The sequence below is a fragment of the Erythrolamprus reginae genome, chromosome 3, assembly GCF_031021105.1.
Source record: "Erythrolamprus reginae isolate rEryReg1 chromosome 3, rEryReg1.hap1, whole genome shotgun sequence".
NCBI lineage: Eukaryota > Metazoa > Chordata > Lepidosauria > Squamata > Dipsadidae > Erythrolamprus > Erythrolamprus reginae.
The window spans coordinates 2,750,353-2,773,514 of NC_091952.1; the positions used below are offsets into that span (position 1 = coordinate 2,750,353).

A 23,162-nucleotide genomic window follows, 5' to 3' on the forward strand; every position below is an offset into this window, starting at 1 on the left:
AAAGAGAATTGTATTAGCAGAGATACGATTTAAAAGTTATGTTAGAATTAGTTTATGTATGAAGATTTATTACAAAAGGTTAAACAAATTTCTTCTTTTCATTTAAAGTAATAAGTTGATTTTAAGTATTTTTTGAATGTATTCTTTTTTCTGTATTGAAATTTTACTTCTAGAATAAGCGGGGAAGATACAACCCCATTTCTATGTTAAATGTATGTTTGTCGGTTTTGTCTATTTTAAGAAAATTAATAAAATTTATTAAAAAAAAAAAAGATGATTTCCACATACCCCCATTTGGGGGGGAAATGTAAGCGCTTGCAAAACCCAGCATCGAGCAACAGTCCACACAAGTGTCCTAAATTTTAAGAAGGCTGCACAGGGCTAGGTTGTGAAAGAACTGCACAGCTTGATGGTTGGTCTAGTGTTAACCTGGAGTTTTTCTCCTGCACCATATTCACACATATATCAATGCATGTATCTTGAAATACTGCATATCAATTGTTGTGGTTAGCTCTGGCCCAGCTCCTGCCCCAAGGAATGTGGAGGTGGAGGTGGGGGAGACATCCACACGTCACAGGCCTGTTTTGCTCCCGATAGAATCTGCCGACGAAGTCTGAAGCGTGAGTGACAGGGAAGAGGGGAGTTTGGCAGACAGCCCAGAAGGAGATCAATCATCTGTATCATCCCTGGATTCTGAACAAGAATTAATGACACATCCACGCATGCGTAGAGTGATGCATAGGAAGCAACAACTGAAGGATTATTACAAGAGAAAATGAGGCCACCTGTGGTTGGGTGGGGCTGCTGTAATTAGTGCTACAGATAAAAAGTGCAGCCTGGTGTTTTAGCCTCATGGCAGTTTATCTGATTCATTGTTTCGTCAATATCGTGGTTTTTTGCTGTTAAGGATTGTGTGTGTGGACTCTATGGACTTTAGAATTGGGCTCAATTTCCCAGTTATTGGGTGAGCAACTGGACTGCATTTAACCTGTGCTTTGTGTGTACCAGAAAATCCCTTTGACATTTAAAAAGGGAGCTGTTTCTGTTTTTCTGTTTATAAAAACTTTTGGGTTTTCCTTTTATCGTGTGGTGTGTCTTCCTGGACTAATTACCCTGTAATTACGGGCGGTTGAAACATGCTGGCACAACAATCAATAATATATATAATTTGTTGTGAGTGTTCCTCGTCCACCTCTAGTAATGATAGAGATTTTGAGGAGGGTGAGCCAGGCCCATCTTGGTACTGGGCCAGTGATCTTGCCAGCTGATGCAGAGAGTGAGAGTGGGGGAGAGATACACCTGGATGCATAGTTCCCTCTAAGCTGAGCAGTGAGCAATCGCTCACTTAAAAATCATCATCAACTCAGAGTTTTCCAAACCTGCCCAGAAGCCGAGAGGGAAAGAGTGAGAGGGAAGGAGAGAGAGAGGAAGAGAGGAAGAGAGAGAAACAGATAGAAAAAAGAGAGGAAGGAAAAGAGAAAGAAAAAGAATGGGAGTAAGGAAAAGAGAAAGAAAATCAAAATCTAGTTTGAAACTAGCTCAACTATTTAAGTGGCATTTTGATATTGATAGAGTTGCCCTATTATGAGCTCACTGTTATAGACACACAGTACAGTATTTTATTTTGAAATTCTCTGAGGCAAAACAGGGTGGGTTTTTTGTTTGTTTGTTTGTTTGTTTGTTTGTTTATTTATTATTTCTGTGCCGCCCAGTCCCGAAGGGACTGCCGCTCAGACACTATACTTTTACCACCCACCCCAAAAAAATATTAGAGGGAACACTGCCTGGATGTACCTGAAAGGCCATCAGAGGTGGCAGAGATGCCAATGAGAGTAGGGTCTGACTTAGAGGAAGAGGAGGAAGCCTATCAGCCTTTGTTAGATGCCCGCTTTAGGAGATTAAGAAAAAGACAAGAATATGAGTATGGGAAAAGGAAGTAGCCTGTAGTTTGTTAACTCTACGGAATTGTTGACCACTCCCCACAGGTATTTAAGAGTGGCTGATGGGAAATTCGGGGTGGAGTTTCAACGTTTTGTAATGGAGTCCATTGATGTTTGGGGTTTCCAGCCATGTTATGCTAGCCAACTGTTATTTCTCTGCTAAAATCCTTGGAGTAGAATTGTCCTCTCGGCAGAGAGTCTGGGAAGCTGCAAATGTAAGTCAGTGGAATTGGAGATTCTTTATCTCAGAAAGTGTTGTGGTTAGCTCTGGCCCAGCTCCTGCCCCAAGGACTGTGGATGTGGGGGAGACATCCACATGCTGCAGGCCTGTTTCCCCCCCCCCCGGTGGAATCTGCTGATGAAGGCTCCTCTGACCAAGAAGACATGAGTGACAGGGAGGAGGAGAGTGGGGCAGACAGCTCAGAAGGAGATCAATTCTCTAGCTCCTCCTTGGATTCAGAACAAGAGTTAATGATACAGCCACGCATGCGGAGAGCGATGCATAGGCAGCAACAACTGAGAGATTATTATCATAGAAAATGAGGCCACCTGTGGTTGGGTGGGGCTCTGGTCATTAGTGAGGCTGCTATAAAGAGCAGCCTGTGGGTTCAGCCATTGTGGAGGATTATCTGATCCTTGTGTTTCGTGCCTGCTTTACTGACTTTGACCTTTTGTGTGCTGATTTTTCCCTGCTTTGAAACTAAACCAGGGCAAAGTGTGTTTCACTTTGTGAAAGAAGGACTGTGAATTGCCTCACAGCTGCAAGCTAAGTATCACAGAACTGATAAGGGACTTGTACCAATTACCAGTTTGGTTGGAGACCAGTGCTCTTTGCTGTACCAAAAGAGGGCTTGGTTTAAGTGAATTTCCGTTATAAAGAACATTGTTTTGAATTTTCAAACGTGTGTGTGTCTGAAATTTGTACCTGTGAATTTTTGGGAGGAGTCTACCAGAGAGCCCGACAGAACAGAAAGGAATGCATAATTAGCTTTGGTCTTCAGCAGCTAGCTGCTGGACTATTATCTGTTAACTCCTCTCACTGAGTAGCTGTCAAGATGAGCTCGCATGCATGAATTTGGCTTGTAGAAATGATGCTTTCTATATAAAAAGATTGATTTGAAATATCAGCCCGTGGATTCCTCCTTGGTTTTCAATCTGCAGAGGCCCGGGATAGAACAGGATTATAATTTTTTTTTTTAAAAAAAAATACATTTTTGGTCTGGTGTTAATCTTGATGTTAACAAATGAACAAGACCTTTCCCACTGACCAGGCAAGCAACTCGTTTATGAACAAAGAGCAAACCCCATTCCTTTCCAGCAATGTTAATGTTACCTAGTTGTGTAATGAGACGTCTTCAAGAAAACCACCAAGCTCAGAGACATTCAAGGACCCCACAATCCCTCCTCCAGCTCTTCCACCTCCTGCTCCACTCCACAATCCCACTCCCTTCTGCCCCCTAAGGAGGTTATCAAGTTCAGAGAGATTCCAAGGACCCCACAGTTCAATCCAAATACAGTGGTACCTCATCTTACGAACGCCTCTTCTAACGAACTTTTCAAGATACGAACCCGGTGTTTAAGATTTTTTTGCCTCTTCTTCCAAACTATTTTCACCTTACAAACCCAAGCAGCTGCTGCTGGGATGAAGGGGTTTCTTCCCCCCCCCTTTTTTTGAAGAAAGAAAAGGGAGGGGCGGCTTGGGGGAGGAAACATTTTGCAGAGAACAAGGTGCTTGCAAAGGAACTGAAAGGGTGTCTTTTGAAGAAAGAAAAGGGAGGGCCGCCCCCCTTGCCTTTCTTCCTTCCCACTCACCCTTTAGCTGCTCCTCCCTGCCCTCTGTTCGCCTCCCTTCTAAAGTTTGGGATTTTCCTGAAGGATTTGCAGGCAGTCTGCGGAGAGGGGCGGCCTACAAATCTGATAAATAAATAAATAAATAAATTATTTGCTTTTACATTGATTCCTATGGAAAACATTGTTTCATCTTACGAACTTTTCACCTTACGAACCTCCTGGAACCAATTAAGTTCCTATGATGAGGTACCACTGTATTCTCTTCTGTGGGTTCTCTTGGTGTCTTAATTCTAGGATTCCTCTGATAACGGATGTTGTATGCTTGCTGGTGTGTTTGAGTAATGAACTCTGGGGAGGGAGGGAGGGGGGGAGGGAGGGAGAATGCTTCGGGAAAGCGAAAATAACTGTTTCTCCCCCAAGACCCTACTTCAAGGTCATTCAGCTGGAAGAAGGAGGCAACTGTACACCAACCTATGCTTTAAGTGATGTTCTCAAAACATCTCACTTGAATCTGATTTTATTTATTTATTATTAATTGGATTTTTATGCCGCCCCTCTCTGAGGACTCGGGGCGGCTCACAACATATTCATTCCCCCAGCCTATACAATTTATGCTTGGTATATTTATGTGTATGTTTGGTTTTTAATAAGGGCTTTTAGTTATTTTAAATATTAAGATTTGTTACATGTTGTTTTATTACTGTTGTTAGCCGCTCCGAGTCTACGGAGAGGGGCGGCATACAAATCTAATAAATAAACATATCAGAACAACATAACAATACATCTAAAAATCCAGTTAATTGGTCATGGGGCAGCGATGGGAGGCAGTTAAGGACAGGAAAAGTTGAAAGGAACTGGCCAAGGAGCTCGGAGACAGGATTGTGGCAATGCACAGATGTGGCCAAGGTTACAAAAGAGAAATGAGAAATAAAATGGACTTTTTGGCATTTACCAAATGGCCGCAATGCAACAAAGAGTGAAAAATTTAAAGGGGTCTGAATACTTTCTGTACCCCCTGTGGGGTGACGCCACCATACGCATGCCAAGGCGCAAAGAAGGCCTGAGATGCTGCCTATGCCGACAGGGACGTTCCCTTCCCAGGCCTCCCCAGATGTTGGCAACTGCTTCTCCCCTCATCCCCAAACAAAAAGAGCTGGCCCAGGGCACAGCGCTAAAACTTCCGAGCGCCCGTGGTTCCTGTCGCAAGGCCTCTCTCACCTGTGCCACCGGAACCAAGGTTCTTCTTAGGTTTGTTCAGCAGCGGGACCAGAGCTGGGGCGGGGCACGACTCCTGGCCTTGCCGAGCCGCCACGGGGTCGTAGTCCTTTCCGTCGTAATTGGCATCGAAGAATTTCTTGAACCACTGGACAAATTCGAAATTGTCTTGGAATTTCCCTTTCACTAATTTGTCCACAGGTATTATCTGGAGGGGAGAGAGGTTAAGGACGTTTAGCTCAGGTGAGAAATGTATTCCAGAATTCTAGCAGAGGTTTCTAAAAACAAACAGGTAGATATCGACGTATTTTTTTAATTAAATATTTTAATTGATTTTTATAATATAGAAAAAAACACTTATAACTGGCTACTTAAGTGACCATTTAAAACTACGACAGACGTCCAGGGGAGAGTACTTATGACCTAAAATTCACAGTTCTTATGGTCTCCCCATCATGCTAGGCCATATCGGTGCTCATTTGTAGTGTCCCATAGTCATGTGTCTCTGTTTTATGACAGGTTTGGAAAACAAATAACAGGTTTAAATCAGGTTTACAGCAAAACCACATGACAAAAACCACTGGTTTGTTTAACCACGGCCAGAAAGAAAGGTCATAAAATTGACAAGTGTCCCAAGTTACAACCGCGATAAGCAGGCTCTGTTGCCGTCGTAACTTGAAGAGCAGACAAAATTCCTCAGCTCTTGCAGAAATGGGAGTTAGGTCTTTACTTTATTTCCGAACTAAAATAGCTTTGTTGACCAGGAGCTGGCCCAAAACCAGGGAGAGCAAAGTTTTAAAACGTCACAAAATATTTGAGGGTTTTCACACACACACACACAACTGCACACAACTGCACACAAAGGGATTGTGTTGTGTTATACTTCTGAAGTGAAAAATCAGCATTTCGTTTTTACAGGCTTTACTTCCAAGATCTTTTTATTTAAAGCTTAAGCATTAAGAAAAACTTTACATAAAAGTATTTATATATGGCCGAGTCATCGTAATTCGTAGAATCTTAAAGAGTGGGAAGTGGATGTCCAAGCCCTTCCAGCACTCACCCACCCAGCTCAAGGCAGCAGTCCAAATCAAAGCAGGCGGACAGAGGCCTGTTCAAACCCTGCTCCGATCCTTCCAGTCAAATTTTATTTCATTTATTTTATTCTATTTCTATGCGGCCCAACTTCTCAGGGACTCAGGGCGGCTCACAGCAAAATAAGCATGGATCAATATAAAAAACAGTATCATTGAAAATAATTGTGCCACCTCCTCCTGCAGCAACAATTCTGCTGCTGAGCCATCACCAAGGCTGTTGTTTTCTCCAAATGTTCTGCTCAAATATACTGTTAAGTTCTGGACTTAACAACCATTCCATTTGAAGTCCGTCAATTAGAAGAGAGCCGGAAGGGGCCCTGGAGGTCTGCTAGTCCAACCCCCTGGATTCAAGCAGGAGACTCCTATTGTATCATTTCACACAGGTGGCTGTCCAGTCTCTTCTTAAAAACCTCCAGTGATGGCGCACCCACAACTTCTAGTGGAAAGCTCTTCCACTGGTTAATGTGTTGTATGAAAGCCCTTCATGGCATTGGACAAGAGTACCTCCGGAACCACCTTCTACCGCACGAATCCCAGCGGCCGATAAGGTCCCACAGAATTGGCCTTCTCCAGGTCCCGTCGACCAAACAATGTCGTTTGGCAGGCCCCAGGGGAAGAGCCTTCTCTGTGGCGGCCCCAGCCTTCTGGAATCAACTTCCCCCGGAGATTAGAACGGCCCCCACCCTCCTTGTCTTTCAAAAGTTACTCAAGACCCACCTATATCGCCAGGCATGGGGGAATTAAGACATCTCCCCCAGGCTTTCTTATATTTTATGTTTGGTATGTATGTGTTGTATGGTTTAAATTGTTGGGGGGTTTTAATGTAATTTTATTATTAGATTTGTTCCATTGTTATACTGTTTTTATTGTTGTTGTGAGCCGCCCCGAGTCTTCGGAGAGGGGCGGCATACAAATCTAATAAATTGAATTGAATTGAATTAATTGTCCTCACTGGAAAGCAAGTAGGATGCTTGGCTGCATAGCTAGAGGTATAACAAGCAGGAAGAGGGAGATAGTGATCCCCTTATATAGAGCTGGTGAGACCACATTTGGAATACTGTGTTCAGTTCTGGAGACCTCACCTACAAAAAGATATTGACAAAATTGAACTGGTCTAAAGACGGGCTACAAGAATGGTGGAAGGTCTTAAGCATCAAACCTATCAGGAAAGACTTCATTTGACTAGTTTAAGGAAATCCATCTGTTTGCCTACGGCAGGGGTGGGCAAAGTTGGCTCTTCTATGACTGGTGGACTTCAACTCCCAGGATAGAAACATAGAAGATTGACGGCAGAAAAAGACCTCATGATCCATCTAGTCTGCCCTTATACTATTTTCTGTATTTTATCTTAGGATGGATATATGTTTATCCCAGGCATGTTTAAACTCAGCTACTGTGGATTTACCGAACACGTCTGCTGGAAGTTTGTTCCAAGGATCTACTACTCTTTCAGTAAAATCATATTTTCTCATGTTGCTTTTTATCTTTCCCCCAACTAACCTCAGATGGTGACCCCTTGTTCTTGTGTTCACTTTCCTATTAAAAACACCCCTCCTGAACCTTATTTAAACCTTTGACATATTTAAATGTTTTGATCATGTCCCCCCTATACAGATGGAGTTCATTCAGTCTTTCCTGATACATTTTATGCTTAAGACCTTCCACCATTCTTGTAGCACGTCTTTGGACCAGTTCAATTTTGTCAATATCTTTTTGTCAGTGAGGTCTCCAGAACTGGACACAGGATTCCAAATGGGGCCTCACCAGCATTCTATATAGCAGGATCACAATCTCCCTCTTCCTGCTTGTTTTTTTTTTTTTTAATATTTTTTATTATTTTCAAAAAAGACAGATAAAGACATACAACATTGAACATTTAAGGAGCTACCATTGCTCCGCTTATCGTAGAAGTCTAACTAATACAGAATATAAAAAACTCTAACTGTTACGAGATCTAAGCAGAAATGCCACTCTTGCAAAATACATTATCATTAAATTTAATTCCATATTTTTAAGATTAAAATTATTGATTAAATTTCTTTATGTTTTGAAAAATGATACACTTGTGTATATATATATGTTTATATAAAGAACAATAAACAAATTATTGGTAGTACAAAAAGAAAACAAAATAAACACTTCTAGGTTAGTTATCATATAAACTATTTAATTCTATCTTATAATTTTTCAAATAGTCATTTATTCTTATATATTTAATTTTTAGTACTATTTTTAACATTCCACCAATCATATACTTTATCCCATATTTTGTAAAATTCTGTTTCAGTTTGATTATTCAAACGTTTAGTCATCATGTCTAATTCTGCACATTCTATAATTCTTTTAAATACCTCCGTGTCTTTCGGTATCGTCTTTTCTTTCCATTTCTGTGCAAATGCTATTCGTGCCGCCGCCAATATATATATATTATTAAATAGTAAATTTCTTTTTTATACTTTATATTTGAAATACCCAATAGGAAAAATTCAGGAGATTTTTTGATCTTCTCCTTTGTTATTTCATTTATCCAATTCTCTACTTTATTCCAAAATATTTTTGTCTCAGAACAGGTCCACCATGCATGATAATATGTGCCAACTTCTTTTTTGCATTTCCAACAAATAGGCGATACAGATGGAAACATTTTAGAAATTCTATATGGTGGAAGGTGCCATCTATAAAACATCTTAATTTGATTTTCTTTAAAAGAGATTGATTTTGTTATTTTCCAATTATACTTCCATACCTTTTCCCAAGCATCTATATCAATCTCTTTACCAACATTTTTGCACCAACTGATCATATTATCTTTCAATATCCAACCTATCGTTCTATGATTTAATAAATATTTATAAACATTTCCAATTGTCTTTGTTTGACTTTGGAATAATAATTTTCTCAATACATTATTTTCTTTTTTAAAAATATAAGTCTTTATGTCTATTTGGTATCTAGAACTAATCTGCATATAATGCCACCAATCTAAATCTATACCTAACTCGTATAACTCTTGTTTTGTTCTAAGTTTTAATTGGTTATCTAACAAGTCACTATATTTCCAGATCTTACCTTTTCCTTTAAGATTTGGGTGTACAATTGCTTCAAAGGGTGAAACCCATTCTGGCATAACTAAAAAGTGATTTTTCTTTATTTCATTCCACACTTCTATTAATGCTTTTCTAATAACATTGTTTTTGAAATATGAGTGAGTTTTTAATTTGTCATACCATACAAATGTGTGCCATCCGACCATCAAGTCGTGGCCTTCTAGATTGAGCAATCTTTGATTTTCTAATGTCAGCCATTCTTTTACCCATGTCAAGGCTGTGGCATGATAATATAGTTTCCAATTTGGGAGACCTAGGCCTCCACTTTCCTTACGATCTTCTAGTGAATTTTGTTTTATTCTTGATTTTTTGCCTTGCCAAATAAATTTTCTTATTATCTTATTCAATTCGGCAAAAAATTTCGTACCTGGATTTATTGGGATCACTTGGAAAAGAAACAATATTTTTGGAAGAATATTCATTTTAACTGTGGAAATTCTTCCTACCAGTGATAATTGTAAATTACTCCATATTTCTAAGTCTTTTTTGATCTGACTTAATGATTTTAGATAATTATCATTTTTTAAGGATAAGGCTTTAGAAGTCATCCATATCCCTAAATATTTCACTTTTTTCGTGATCTTCATGTTTGATGTCTCCTAAATATTTTCTCTGTATTTCAGTCATATTTTTTGTTAATATCTGTGTCTTTTCCTTGTTTATTTTCAATCCTGCAACTTTCCCATATTCTTCGATCACATTTATTAAATTTGAAATAGATTCTATTGGGTCCTCCAAAACAAACACATCGTCAGCAAATGCTTGTGTTTTATAAGTTTCTTTTCTAATTTCCAATCCTTTTATTTCCTTATCCGCTCTTATTTTTATCAACAATGCTTCTAAAGTTAGAATAAATAACAATGGTGATATTGGGCAACCTTGTCTTACTCCTCCTCTTTGTATAACTACTTTTTCTGTCTGTTCACTGTTTATAATAATTTTAGCAGTTTGTTCAGAATATATAGCGTCTATTATATTAAAAAAAATTGTTCCTACTTCCATCTTATTTAATTGTATTTTCATAAAATTCCAATCCACGTTGTCAAATGCTTTTTTGGCATCCAAAAATATAAGTGCCATTTGCTTTTCTGGATGCTGCTCATAGTATTCCAGAGTATTGACTATTATTCTTAAATTATTTTTAATTTGTCTTCCTGGTAGAAATCCATTTTGATCACTATGTATCATATTATTTATAATACTTTTAAGTCTATTAGCAAATATTGATATAAAGATTTTATAATCAACGTTCAACAATGAAATGGGTCTATAATTTTCAATTTTTTCTTTCTTAGTATCAGCCTTATGTATTAAAGTTATTAAAGTTTCTGACCAGGTTTTTGGTAATTTACCTATTGTCAATATTTGATTATATATGTCAAGCATATTTGAAAAAAATATTTCTAATTCTAATTTATAAAATTCAGCTGGTATTGCGTCTGGACCAGTCGCTTTGTTATTTTTTTGATTCTTTATAGATTGTTTTAATTCTACATCTGTAATAGGTCTATTTAATCTTTGCTGTTGTGTTTCAGTTAAAACTGGAAGTTCTATTTTTTCCAGATATTTAAAAATTAAATCCTCACTTATCTCTTCTTTCTTATATAATTGTTTATAAAATTCCAATACTATTTCCTTTTTATCTTCTATTCTATGTTTTATTACACCTTTTGAATCTATCAAATTTTTTATAATTTTATTTTCTCTCTCTTTTCTTAGTTTGTATGCCAGCCATCTTCCCGGTTTATTCGCATGCTCAAAATAATCTTGTTTTGCTCTCTTTATCTTTTCTACAATTGGTTCTTGTTCTATTAATCTCAGTTTATGTCTTATTAATTCTCTCTGGTTTTTTAATTTGTCATCCTTGTCCTCTTTTTGCATTAAAATTTCTAATTTTGTTAATTCTTCTATTAATGCTCCTTGATGTTTTTTCTTTTCTTTATTTTTTTTTTTTTTTTTGCTATACAGTGGAACCCCGACATACGAGCAGCTCTACTTACGAGCTACTCGAGATACGAGCTGCGAGATTAGAGAAATTTTTGCTCGACTCACGAGCTCACATTCGAGATACGAGCCGAGAAGACCCGGGCTGGCTTGCTTTGCTTCCGAGCGGAAAAGCCGTGCGTGTGTTTTAAAACATCGGAGCCGGCATGGGGAGGCTTTTAATCAGCCCCCGAGCCCCCAATCCGATGTTTTAAAACACACGCGCGGCTTTTCTGCTGCCTCCTGGCGAACTTCCCCGCTTTAGGAGGCAGCGGAAAAGCCGCGCGTGTTTTAAAACATCGGAGCCGGCATGGGGAGGCTCTCAATCAACCCCCGAGTCCGGGTTGGGGGCTCGGGGGCTGATTAAAAGCCTCCCCATGCCGGCTCCGATGTTTTAAAACACACGCATGGCTTTTCTGCTGCCTCCTGGCGAACTTCCCCGCTTTAGGAGGCAGCGGAAAAGCCTCGCGTGTGTTTTAAAACATCGGAGCCGGCATGGGGAGGCTCTCAATCACCCCCCGAGTCCGGGTTGGATGCTCGGGGGCTGATTAAAAGCCTCCCCATGCCGGCTCCGATGTTTTAAAACACACGCACGGCTTTTCTGCTGCCTCCTGGCGAACTTCCCCGCTTTAGGAGGCAGCGGAAAAGCCTCGCGTGTGTTTTAAAACATCGGAGCCGGCATGGGGAGGCTCTCAATCAACCCCCGAGTCCGGGTTGGATGCTCGGGGGCTGATTAAAAGCCTCCCCATGCCGGCTCCAATGTTTTAAAACACACGCGCGGCTTTTCTGCTGCCTCCTGGCGAACTTCCCCGCTTTAGGAGGCAGCGGAAAAGCCTCGCGTGTGTTTTAAAACATCGGAGCCGGCATGGGGAGGCTCTCAATCACCCCCCGAGTCCGGGTTGGATGCTCGGGGGCTGATTAAAAGCCTCCCCATGCCGGCTCCAATGTTTTAAAACACACGCGCGGCTTTTCTGCTGCCTCCTGGCGAACTTCCCCGCTTTAGGAGGCAGCGGAAAAGCCTCGCGTGTGTTTTAAAACATCGGAGCCGGCATGGGGAGGCTCTCAATCACCCCCCGAGTCCGGGTTGGATGCTCGGGGGCTGATTAAAAGCCTCCCCATGCCGGCTCCGATGTTTTAAAACACACGCACGGCTTTTCTGCTGCCTCCTGGCGAACTTCCCCGCTTTAGGAGGCAGCGGAAAAGCCTCGCGTGTGTTTTAAAACATCGGAGCCGGCATGGGGAGGCTCTCAATCAACCCCCGAGTCCGGGTTGGATGCTCGGGGGCTGATTAAAAGCCTCCCCATGCCGGCTCCGATGTTTTAAAACACACGCACGGCTTTTCTGCTGCCTCCTGGCGAACTTCCCCGCTTTAGGAGGCAGCGGAAAAGCCTCGCGTGTGTTTTAAAACATCGGAGCCGGCATGGGGAGGCTCTCAATCACCCCCCGAGTCCGGGTTGGATGCTCGGGGGCCGATTAAAAGCCTCCCCATGCCGGCTCCAATGTTTTAAAACACACGCGCGGCTTTTCTGCTGCCTCCTGGCGAACTTCCCCGCTTTAGGAGGCAGCGGAAAAGCCGCGCGTGTGTTTTAAAACATCGGAGCCGGCATGGGGAGGCTCTCAATCAACCCCCGAGTCCGGGTTGGGGGCTCGGGGGCTGATTAAAAGCCTCCCCATGCCGGCTCCGATGTTTTAAAACACACGCATGGCTTTTCTGCTGCCTCCTGGCGAACTTCCCCGCTTTAGGAGGCAGCGGAAAAGCCTCGCGTGTGTTTTAAAACATCGGAGCCGGCATGGGGAGGCTCTCAATCACCCCCCGAGTCCGGGTTGGATGCTCGGGGGCTGATTAAAAGCCACCCCATGCCGGCTCCGATGTTTTAAAACACACGCGCGGCTTTTCTGCTGCCTCCTGGCGAACTTCCCCGCTTTAGGAGGCAGCGGAAAAGCCGCGCGTGTGTTTTAAAACATCGGAGCCGGCATGGGGAGGCTCTCAATCAACCCCCGAGTCCGGGTTGGATGCTCGGGGGCTGATTAAAAGCCTCCCCATGCCGGCTCCGATGTTTTAAAACACACGCACGGCTTTTCTGCTGCCTCCTGGCGAACTTCCCCGCTTTAGGAGGCAGCGGAAAAGCCTCGCGTGTGTTTTAAAACTTCGGAGCCGGCATGGGGAGGCTCTCAATCACCCCCCGAGTCCGGGTTGGATGCTCGGGGGCCGATTAAAAGCCTCCCCATGCCGGCTCCAATGTTTTAAAACACACGCGCGGCTTTTCTGCTGCCTCCTGGCGAACTTCCCCGCTTTAGGAGGCAGCGGAAAAGCCGCGCGTGTGTTTTAAAACATCGGAGCCGGCATGGGGAGGCTCTCAATCAACCCCCGAGTCCGGGTTGGGGGCTCGGGGGCTGATTAAAAGCCTCCCCATGCCGGCTCCGATGTTTTAAAACACACGCGCGGCTTCTTTGCTGACTCCTGGCGAACTTCCCCGCTTCAGCCGACGTCTTTTCCCCTCAGCCCTCGGGCTTGCACGCATTAATCGCTTTTACATTGTTTCCTATGGGAAACAATGTTTCGACATACGAGCTGTTCGACGTGCGAGCCTCCTTCCGGAACCAATTAAACTCGTAAGTCGGGGTTCCACTGTAAATGATATTGTTAGTCCACGTATATATGCTTTAGTTGTATCCCATAAATTTTGAGGTGTGGTATCTGTATTTTTATTTATGTTTAAAAAAATCTCTAATTCCTTCTCTATCCATTTCTTATATTCAGGATCTTTTATTATAGTTCTATTCATTGACCAATTCTTTATTCTCCTTTTACCTTTCCAATATAAGGATAAAGGGTTATGGTCCGCCCAAGTATTTGTCTCTATTTCTATTTCAGTTATTTGTTCCATTATGTGTATAGGAGCCCAAGCCATATCGATTCTAGACCCTGTCTTATGCGGGTTGGAATAAAAAGTATACTGTTTATCTTTTAAATGCTGTTCTCGCCATACATCTTTTAATGCTAATTCTGAACTCATTTTCCAAAATGACACCGGTAGAATTACCTTTTTTTTCTTTTCTTTTCTTTTCCCATTGTAATCCATTTGGTCATCTGAGATTGCATTAAAGCCTCCTATTATTATCATATTTTCAATTGATAGTTCATTAATTTTTTCATGTAAATCTTTATAAATTTGTTTTTGATTATCATTTGGTGCATAAATTGAGACAATTGTTAGTGGTTTTGTTTCTAGATCTAATTGTACTATCAAAATCCTTCCATCCCCATCATTATATATTTCTTTTGATTCAATTAGTTCATCAATATACATTGCTACACCTCTTTTCTTTTGGTTGGCCAAACTAGTATATAGTTTTCCCAATTTTGAATTTTTGAGGAGACTTCTTTTTGATTTTTTGACATGGACTTCTTGTAGGATGTTTATCTGGGCTTTTTGTTTCGAGAGTTTAGTTAATACTTGGGTTCTCTTCCTTGGGTTATTCAGTCCATTTACATTAACTGAAAATATTTTCAGATCATGTGTCATCTTTATTTATAGTACCTTTTGGCTTCTTTTGGTTCTCGGAGTCGAGTGTCCAAGATTAAGTCCTGTGAAATCTGTAGTTGTTTCTGTTTCACCACCAATGCTTCTTCCCCTCCACCACCTGTAGCCCCCAACATATCATCGCTAGGTTTTGGTTGAATCTGAATTTGTGCGGTGCTGTCCAGTCCACTGCGTGCTAAGAAAGATCTTGCTTGTTCTACACTTTCTATTTTCACTCTCGTTGATTGCCATGTTAGGGTCAACCCTTCTGGTATCAGCCATCTGAAAACAATGTTCTTTCTGATTAAAATGCTTGTAAGAAAATAATATTGTCTTCTACTCTCTCGAACTCTCCTCAGAACTTGTTTCAGAATCGTGATTTCTTTCCCATCGCATTTAAGGGACTCATTTTTTGTGTATCTCAGTATTGCGTCTTTGACGATTCTTCTTGTGAACTTAATGTGGACTTCTCTGGGTAAATTGTGGCGCCTTACATAGCCAGTCTGGACTCGGTAGACTTCGTCGATTTCTTTTACGAGGTCTGTTGGGTCCAGCTGCAAAATAGCTCCCATGACTTCTGCCATTTTTGAAGGCAAATCTTCATCTTTTTCTTCTTCAATGTTTTGGAACCTCAAACCATGTAGTGCGGAATGGAGTTCTAGATCGGTTATTGCTATATCAAAGTCTCTGCGGGCTGCATAGTTGCGGTCTTCATATTCTTCTACTCTCTGTCCCACATCTTGGATTTTTTCTTCTTTCACTTGTATTCTCTTTTCGCTGTCTTGTAGTTTTTGTTGGATAACTTTTATATTTCCGTCCATTTCTACAACATTTCCTTTTACTTCAGTTAATTCAGTTTTAAGTTCCGCAATTTCTTTTTTAATTTCATCTTTCATCTCCTTCATCTCTTGCCTCAGTTCTTGTAAGTAAGTTTTCATTTCTTCTTTGTTTGTATCACTTTGAGTTTTTGCCTGGGTTTGTAATGCCTTAATGTCTGCCAATGCTTCTTGGATAATCTGGAGGTTAGGGTCCATCGTAGGCTTGTCTTTTTCTTTCTCTTTGGCCAACATTGTGGGTATGGTCCTTTGTTGTAACGGTGATGAAGTTGGGGAGACCCTGGGTGAAGGAGTTGGGACGGGAGTAGTTGGTTGTTTTCGGGATGTTAATGTATTCACTGAAGTCACACTCTGTGCCCTGTGGGAACCTTTCATCATGCAAAATCACTGTTATTATTTTATTTTAAAAATTATTTTAATCTAAATCTTATATATTCTTAATTAGAAAATGAAACAAAGAGGAAAAAAAGAAGGAAATTGAGTATATCAATTCAATTCAATTAATGTAATTAATTATTTTGGTTTAATTGGAAAGGAAAATGGAAAAGACAGAGAAAAAGAAAGAAGGGGGGAAAGGTAGAAAAATATGTCAGTGAGTACCTAGTCTCCTTAAAGGGGGGGTCAGGTGGGGGGAAAGGAAGAAACCAATATTCTAGCACATAACTATTTAATACTAAAAGAGAGAAAAAATATAAATGTGATTTTGAAAGAGAAAAAAGGGGAAAAATTAATAATAATTAAAAATTAATAACAATTAAAGATCAAAAGTATAAAAGGGAGAGGGAGAAAAAGGGAGATAAGGAAGAAAGAAGATAAAGAAGTAGGGAGATTTCTTTAGGGAGAGGAAAGTGATAGGGGAGAAGAAAAAGAAAAAACCTGAAGAAAGAAAATATGAAAGGGTATACATAAAGAAAATAATAACAATACAATAATAATAATCTATTAACTAAGAAAAGGTAAAAAAAGAAAGGATCTAAAAAATCTAAAGGAAAAATCCAAAAGGTAGAAAAAGAAACAAAAAAGAGAGGAGACTATTAAGTCCAAAAAAATTACCAAATATAAATTATGCTTTGATAAAAATCTCAAAAATGAAATAGTCCAAGCAAGTGTCCAATGTAATATCCAATGTTATGTCCAGTTAAAATAAGTGTCTTCTTATTGTATAAAAAAGAAAAAAAAAGACAATGAAAGAAGAGACAAGCACAAAAGATATCCTTACGCCTCCAAATTTGTGTTGAGAAAAGAAAAATAGTCCCACTTAGTCCATAGAAAAAAGGATACAGATATTTCTAACAATAAATCCAATTAAAGTGAACCTAAATTATGTTCTAATAAAATTATCCAAGAAAAATAGGAATAAATCGAAAACCAATGTCCAGTGTAATTTCCAAATTCAAATACTTATAAAATAATCCAAGTCTCTTTATTTTATAGAAAAAGCAGAAAAAAGTAAAAATATAAAGGATATCCTTACACCTCTATTATAACGCAGAAAAATAGTCCCATCAACTCCAAAAACAAAGGTAAAAAGAAAGTAAAAATGTCAAAAATTTTAAAAGTAGAAAAATAGAGTAAGTAATCCAAATTTCATTTCAGATAATTATAGCTTCAATAGGATTCCATTCAAATAACGTAGTTTCAATTTAATTCAGTTCATAGGTTCATGTATTCAGTTCATTCATATATTTTACTTCATCTACTCAATGTTTAGCAAATCAAACTTTAACTTTATTTAAAAAGAAAAAAAATTTAGATATCAAAAATATAGGAAAAAAAGTAAAAAGGGAAAGCGTAGACACCACACTATAATCTTAAATTTAGAAAAAAGTGAAAATTATACTTAATTGTAACAAAGACAAGTAGTTCCGGCTGGTTTTCTCTTCAGCGAATGGATATCACTTTCAGTTTTCTTCTTTTGTGTATTCGCCTTAAAGTTTAAAAGCTTCTTCTTCCTAAGTCGTCCTGATACCAAAAGAGTTCCGTGTGGTGCTAACGATCTCCTTTATCTGCTGATCTGTTTTTTGTAGACTTCAATTCTATTTTTTTACCTTCCGCTTTCGGCGACCGCTATGGCTGTGTCCAGGCAGCCGCCTGGGCACAGCTCTCCATTCCTGCAGCTGCGGGGTTATCCCTAACCCCCAAGGCCTCGGCGATCCGTCCCGGGGTGTCCAGGAGACCCCCTGTCCTGTGCCGACCCCTCCGGGGTCGGCACAACGCAAAACCGCGTCCTACAGGACGAAAAGGAAGGTTGCGGAGCCGGAGCTTGGCTTCCGCACCTCCGGCGCGATCGGGCTCCACCCGGAAGTCCTCTTCCTGCTTGTTATACCTCTAGCTATGCAGCCAAGCATCCTACTTGCTTTTCCTACCACCCGACCACACTGCTCACCCATTTTGAGACTGTCAGAAATCACTACCCCTCAATCCTTCTCTTCTGAAGTTTTTGCTAACACAGAACTGCCAATGCAATACTCAGAGTGAGGATTCCTTTTCCCCAAGTGCATTACGTGATGAACGGATACATGATGAACTTCGGACCATCAGCTAGGCCAGTGTTTCCCAACCTTGGCAACTTGAAGATATCTGGACTTCAACTCCCAGAATGCTGGCTGGGGAATTCTGGGAGTTGAAGTCCAAATATCTTCAAGTTGCCAAGGTTGGGAAACACTGAGCTAGGCAAGTGACTTACCTTTATGATGGTGGTAGTAACTCGGAGCCCTGTGTTCACCCCCTGGTGACCTTCTGACAAGCAAAGTTAAGGGGGAAGTGAGCCTCACTTAACAACGGCAGCGATTCACTTACCAACTGGGGACAAGGAAGACTGTTAAATGGGGCGAAACTCACTTAACAGCCATCTCGCTTAGCAATGGGAATGGTGGCCTTCAACGTGTGGTCATAAGTCAAGGACTGCCTGGGGCTTCCTGATTCTTAAATTCATTATTCTATGCCGGGCGTGACAGGATCCTAAAGAACATCCTGAAATTCTGTTCGAATTCCTTGCCAGTATTTAAGATGCCAATATCCTTTCCCTTTTAAGTTGAGGTAACAGACTCTTAAATCTTTTAATCTCACTTATCCACAGCTTAGTTCTTAATTCTAGGATAATCTTCATTGTCCTTCTCTGAACCTCTTTTAAAAGTGGGATGGAAATAGGCATAGAATTATGCGGCACGAAGAGACCTAGGTGGTTTTGTAGTCCACACACCTCTGCCCGTGGCCAAACAGACAGAGAGGGTGGGAGGGAGGGGGGGTCTCCCCAAAGCAGAACAGAGTGAATGTATATCTTTGCATGATTTGGAAATTATATATTCCACCAGAAAAAAAAGGGATCGCCTTAACAACATACCACTGAAAGACTAAATTGCCCTTCTTCCCTCAGGACCCTAGGCTTTGCTTAGCCAAGAAAAGGAAGGATGGTTATCTATGAGGGAGGAGGGTTAAGAGCCAGGGTGGTGCAGTGGTTAGAGTGCAGCACTGTAGGCTCCTTCAGCTAACTGCTAGCTGTAGTTCAGCAGTTCAAACCTCACCACTGGCTCAAGGTTGACTCAGCCTTCCATCCTTCCGAGGTGAGTCAAATGAGGACCCAGATTGTTGGGGGCAAGAGGCTGATTCTGTCAACTGGAAAAGCACTATGAAGACGTTAGTATCGGAATTGCATGTTAGCTCCCCAGATAGCATCTGAGAAATAAATCAAGTTCCAGTCCAATCCTGCCGCTCAAGCTTCGATTCATTAACAGAGCCATGCTGCTAACACCATAATAATGGTTTTTAACTGTTTTAATATTGGATTGTTTATATGCTGTTTTTATTACTGTTGTTAGCCGCCCCGAGTCTACGGAGAGGGGTGGCATACAAATCCAATAAATAAATAAAATAAATAAATAAATCTTCTTTCCAATACTAAGGTCTTTCCAGTACTGACCCAGGTTAAGGTTCATCCTACACCCCCAAGTCTACCTGTGGCAGGGATCACACCAACTTCCTCTTTTCTTTTTGTTGACGCAGAACAAAAGATGACCTTGCTTGAAGAAAGGAATTTGTTTTGTCTACTAACTTTCCCTCTCACTCACTGCCCCTCCCAATGCCCCTAATGCTAAACTATTGTGGCAGGCCAAAGTCTCTGAATCCACTTCTCGGCCTGACATGGCATATAAGTCTAAAATGCTGTTGCTATTGCTATTATCCAAAGCCCCTGAGGGCAGGACTAGAAGCAATGGATGCGAACTCATCAAGCACAGAAGCAACCTAGAACTAACAGTAAGGACAATTAACCAGGAGAACAGAAGTTGCCTCCAGAAGTTGTAAATACTCCATCACTAGAAGTTTATTAAGAAGAGGCTGAACAGCCGTTAGTATGGAATGGCAGAAGGTTTCCTGCTTCAGCAGGAGGGTGGACTAGAGGACCTCTGGGGTCCCTTCCAGCTCTATACTGTTTGATTGACCTTGGCAGAAGCCCAATCACATGGTGGAAACTCAAATGGGTGAGCAGTGTGGTCGGGTGGTAGGAAAAGCAAGTAGGATGCTTGGCTGCATAGCTAGAGGTATAACAAGCGGGAAGAGGAAGATTGTGATCCCCTTATATAGAGCGCTGGTGAGACCACATTTGGAATAATACTGTGTTCAGTTCTGGAGACCTCACCTACAAAAAGATATTGACAAAATTGAACGGGTCCAAAGACGGGCTACAAGAATGGTGGAAGGTCTTAAGCATAAAACGTATCAGGAAAGACTTCATGGACTCAATCTGTCTCGTCTGGAGGACAGAAGGAAAAGGGGGGACATGATCGAGACATTTAAATATGTCAAAGGGTTAAATAAGGTTCAGGAGGGAAGTGTTTTTAATAGGAAAGTGAACACAAGAACAAGGGGACACAATCTGAAGTTAGGTGGGGGAAAGATCAAAAGCAACATGAGAAAATATTATTTTACTGAAAGAGTCGTAGATCCTTGGAACAAACTTCCAGCAGACGTGGTTGGTAAATCCACAGTCACTGAATGTAAACATGTCTGGGATAAACATAGATCCACCCTAAGATAAAATACAGGAAATAGTATAAGGGCAGACTAGATGGACCATGAGGTCTTTTTCTGCCATCAGTCCTCTATGTTTCTAAGTATTATTCTGTAATTTTCTTTACATGATCTGCTTCTTCGTTTCCTTCGGATTCAGCTTAGGGCTATAAAAGCACTAGGAAGTGGTATATAAGTCTAAATGCTACTGCTACTGCTGAAAACCACGCATTGTGTAAATCCCAAGCTTTGCCCAAACTTCCTGTTACTTTATTCAATCTTCAATTGCTACAAACGTCCTTAGAAGCGAGAAAGCTAATCTTTGTATTTACTCAGACCAAGGTCTCGCAATCTACTGATGGATAGCTGCTGTTTAGAAACACATGGGTTTTGTAACATCTAGCCCACAAAAACCTCCTTAGAGAACGCGAAATCACGCAACTTCTTTTCTTGGGTGTAAATAAAGTTTTGTGCCAGTTACAGGTTTGGGGTGTTATTCCTACAAAATGAAACAGCTAGAAATGATAATAATCTAACAAAATGAAATTCAATGTGGAGAAAAGTAAAGTCCTACACTTAGGTAAGAAAAACCAAAAATATACATATAAAATGGGTGATACCACGCTCAATAGCAATGACTGCGAGAGGGGTCTTGAGGCCTTAGTGGTCAACCAATTAAATGTGCAGCGGCAGCCAAAAAAGTCAGTGCAATCCTAAATTGCATTAACAGAGGTATACAATCAAGATCAAGTGATAACAATCTATAAGGCCTTAGTTAGAGTCAGACCACACCTGGAGTAGTACTGCTTCCAGTTTTGGTCACCACACTACAAAAAAGACATAAACTCCAGAGAAAGTGCAGAGGAGAGCAACCAGGATGATTAGGGGACATACGAAGAGAGGTTGCAGGAACTGGGCATGGATAATCTAGCAAAGAGAAGGACCAGGGGACACAGGAGAGCAGTCTTCCAATACTTGAGGGGCTGCCACAGAGAGAAGAATAATGGATGGAAACTGAACAAGGAGAGGTTCAACCTGGAAATAAGGGGAAAATTTCTGACAGTGAGAGCAATCACCCAGTTGCGGGAGGTGCAACAATTGAGACTTTCAAGAGGAGATTGCACTGCCATTTGTCAGAAATGGTGTAGGGAGGGTCTCCTGCTTTAGGGGGGGGGGACTAGATGACCTACAAGGTCCCTTCCAACTCTGTTACTATTACTCTCAACCTTGGCAATTCTAAGATCCTGGCTGGGGAATTCTGGGAGTTGAAGTCTGCTCATCTTTCAGGGGCCCAAATCTGATTTGCATTTGAAAGACAGCAGTGAGTCAAAACTATTCATGGGGAAATTAGCATATGAAAACCCACATTTTTTTCTGCCTTTCCAGTAAATTCAAGTGCAGCAATATAAGCATTCTTTTACTCCTACAATTTAAGAAGGGTCAGATGTTTTTCTATTGACTTGCATTTCACATTTTTGAACCACTCAGAGGGACGCTCTAGGCCAGTGATTTTCAACCTTTTTTGAGCCGTGGCACATTTTTTACATTTACAAAATCCTGGGGCACACCACCAACCAAAATGACAGAAAATGATATTCTAACACAGTACATATTATACATATAGTTAATAATATAATTTCTAAATGTATTTATACTCACTTAGGAGGCCATATACAATATAGATAGCATTGTGATGCATCACCCTCTGCGGGGGCCTCTTATAAAAAGAAAAAGGTCAAATATCTATATACACCATCAGGATGGACATAACCGGCTGAGGCTGAGGCTTCATCTTGTGGTGGCAACATTTACCTCCAGTCCTGACCAGGATTAGAAATCGGGACCATGGGAAGGAGTAGCAGCTTCAACTACTCACCACGGCCACACAATGATGTGCACGGCAGCCTGAGTGGGGATCTTCCTGGGTGTGGATGAAAGGCGGCCTGCTATTGATTCATCGCTAGCGGTCGGGGTGAATCCTAGAAAATGATTGGTCAGTGAGAGTTCCCTGGGCCTCCACTCTTCCTGCCACTGATAGCTGAAGGGATGTGAGGGGAATGTTTATGTTCGGATGGAGGCGGGCCAGATAAATAGGGCCGTAGTTTGGACACCCATGTTTAATTTCCCCACGGCACACCTGACCATGTCTCACGGCACATAGTGTGCCATGGCACACTGGTTGAAAAACACTGCTCTAGGCCATATACAATGCATACAATTTAAATTTTAAAAGGGGGCAAGCATAGCTGAATGCTGCTAAATTTCAATTTATATGCTATAATCCTTCTGAAAATTCAGAGAAGCATCTTTCCACGTAAGAGACAAGCCAAACAGAAACATCTGGAGTTCTAATCCTACGAAAATAACTGGGAATAGAAGTCTTTCATGAGGATTAAGTTAATCATATCTTGACAAAGTTTAAAACCTCAGGAGGGGGGGGGGGGGGTCAGGAACTTTAACTTCTCTGGTATTGAGCCACAAGTCAACGCTGGCACAAACTGCAATTTGGCAAGAAAAATACTTTCCTACTTGATAAAATAAAAACACACATTATGTTCAGCAACACGTTAACAGATGATTGGCACATCAGCTACATAATGCTAAAAAAAATGAAACACCAAGGTACATCATAAAACTGAAAAATGATTTCAATTTTGTATAAAGA

General features: G+C 41.0%; 1 protein-coding gene across 4 annotated transcripts in view; it reads right to left on the reverse strand.

Moving 5' to 3' along the window:
• The window catches only part of MAPRE1 (microtubule associated protein RP/EB family member 1), a 49,606-nt gene that overhangs the window by 10,920 nt on the left and 15,524 nt on the right, over window positions 1–23,162 (reverse strand). For all 4 annotated transcript variants that reach the window (XM_070744340.1, XM_070744342.1, XM_070744341.1 and 1 more), the window contains exon 4: window positions 4,950–5,154. In XM_070744340.1, the coding sequence (XP_070600441.1) occupies window positions 4,950–5,154 (205 nt within the window). The remainder of the gene's footprint in view (window positions 1–4,949; window positions 5,155–23,162) is intronic.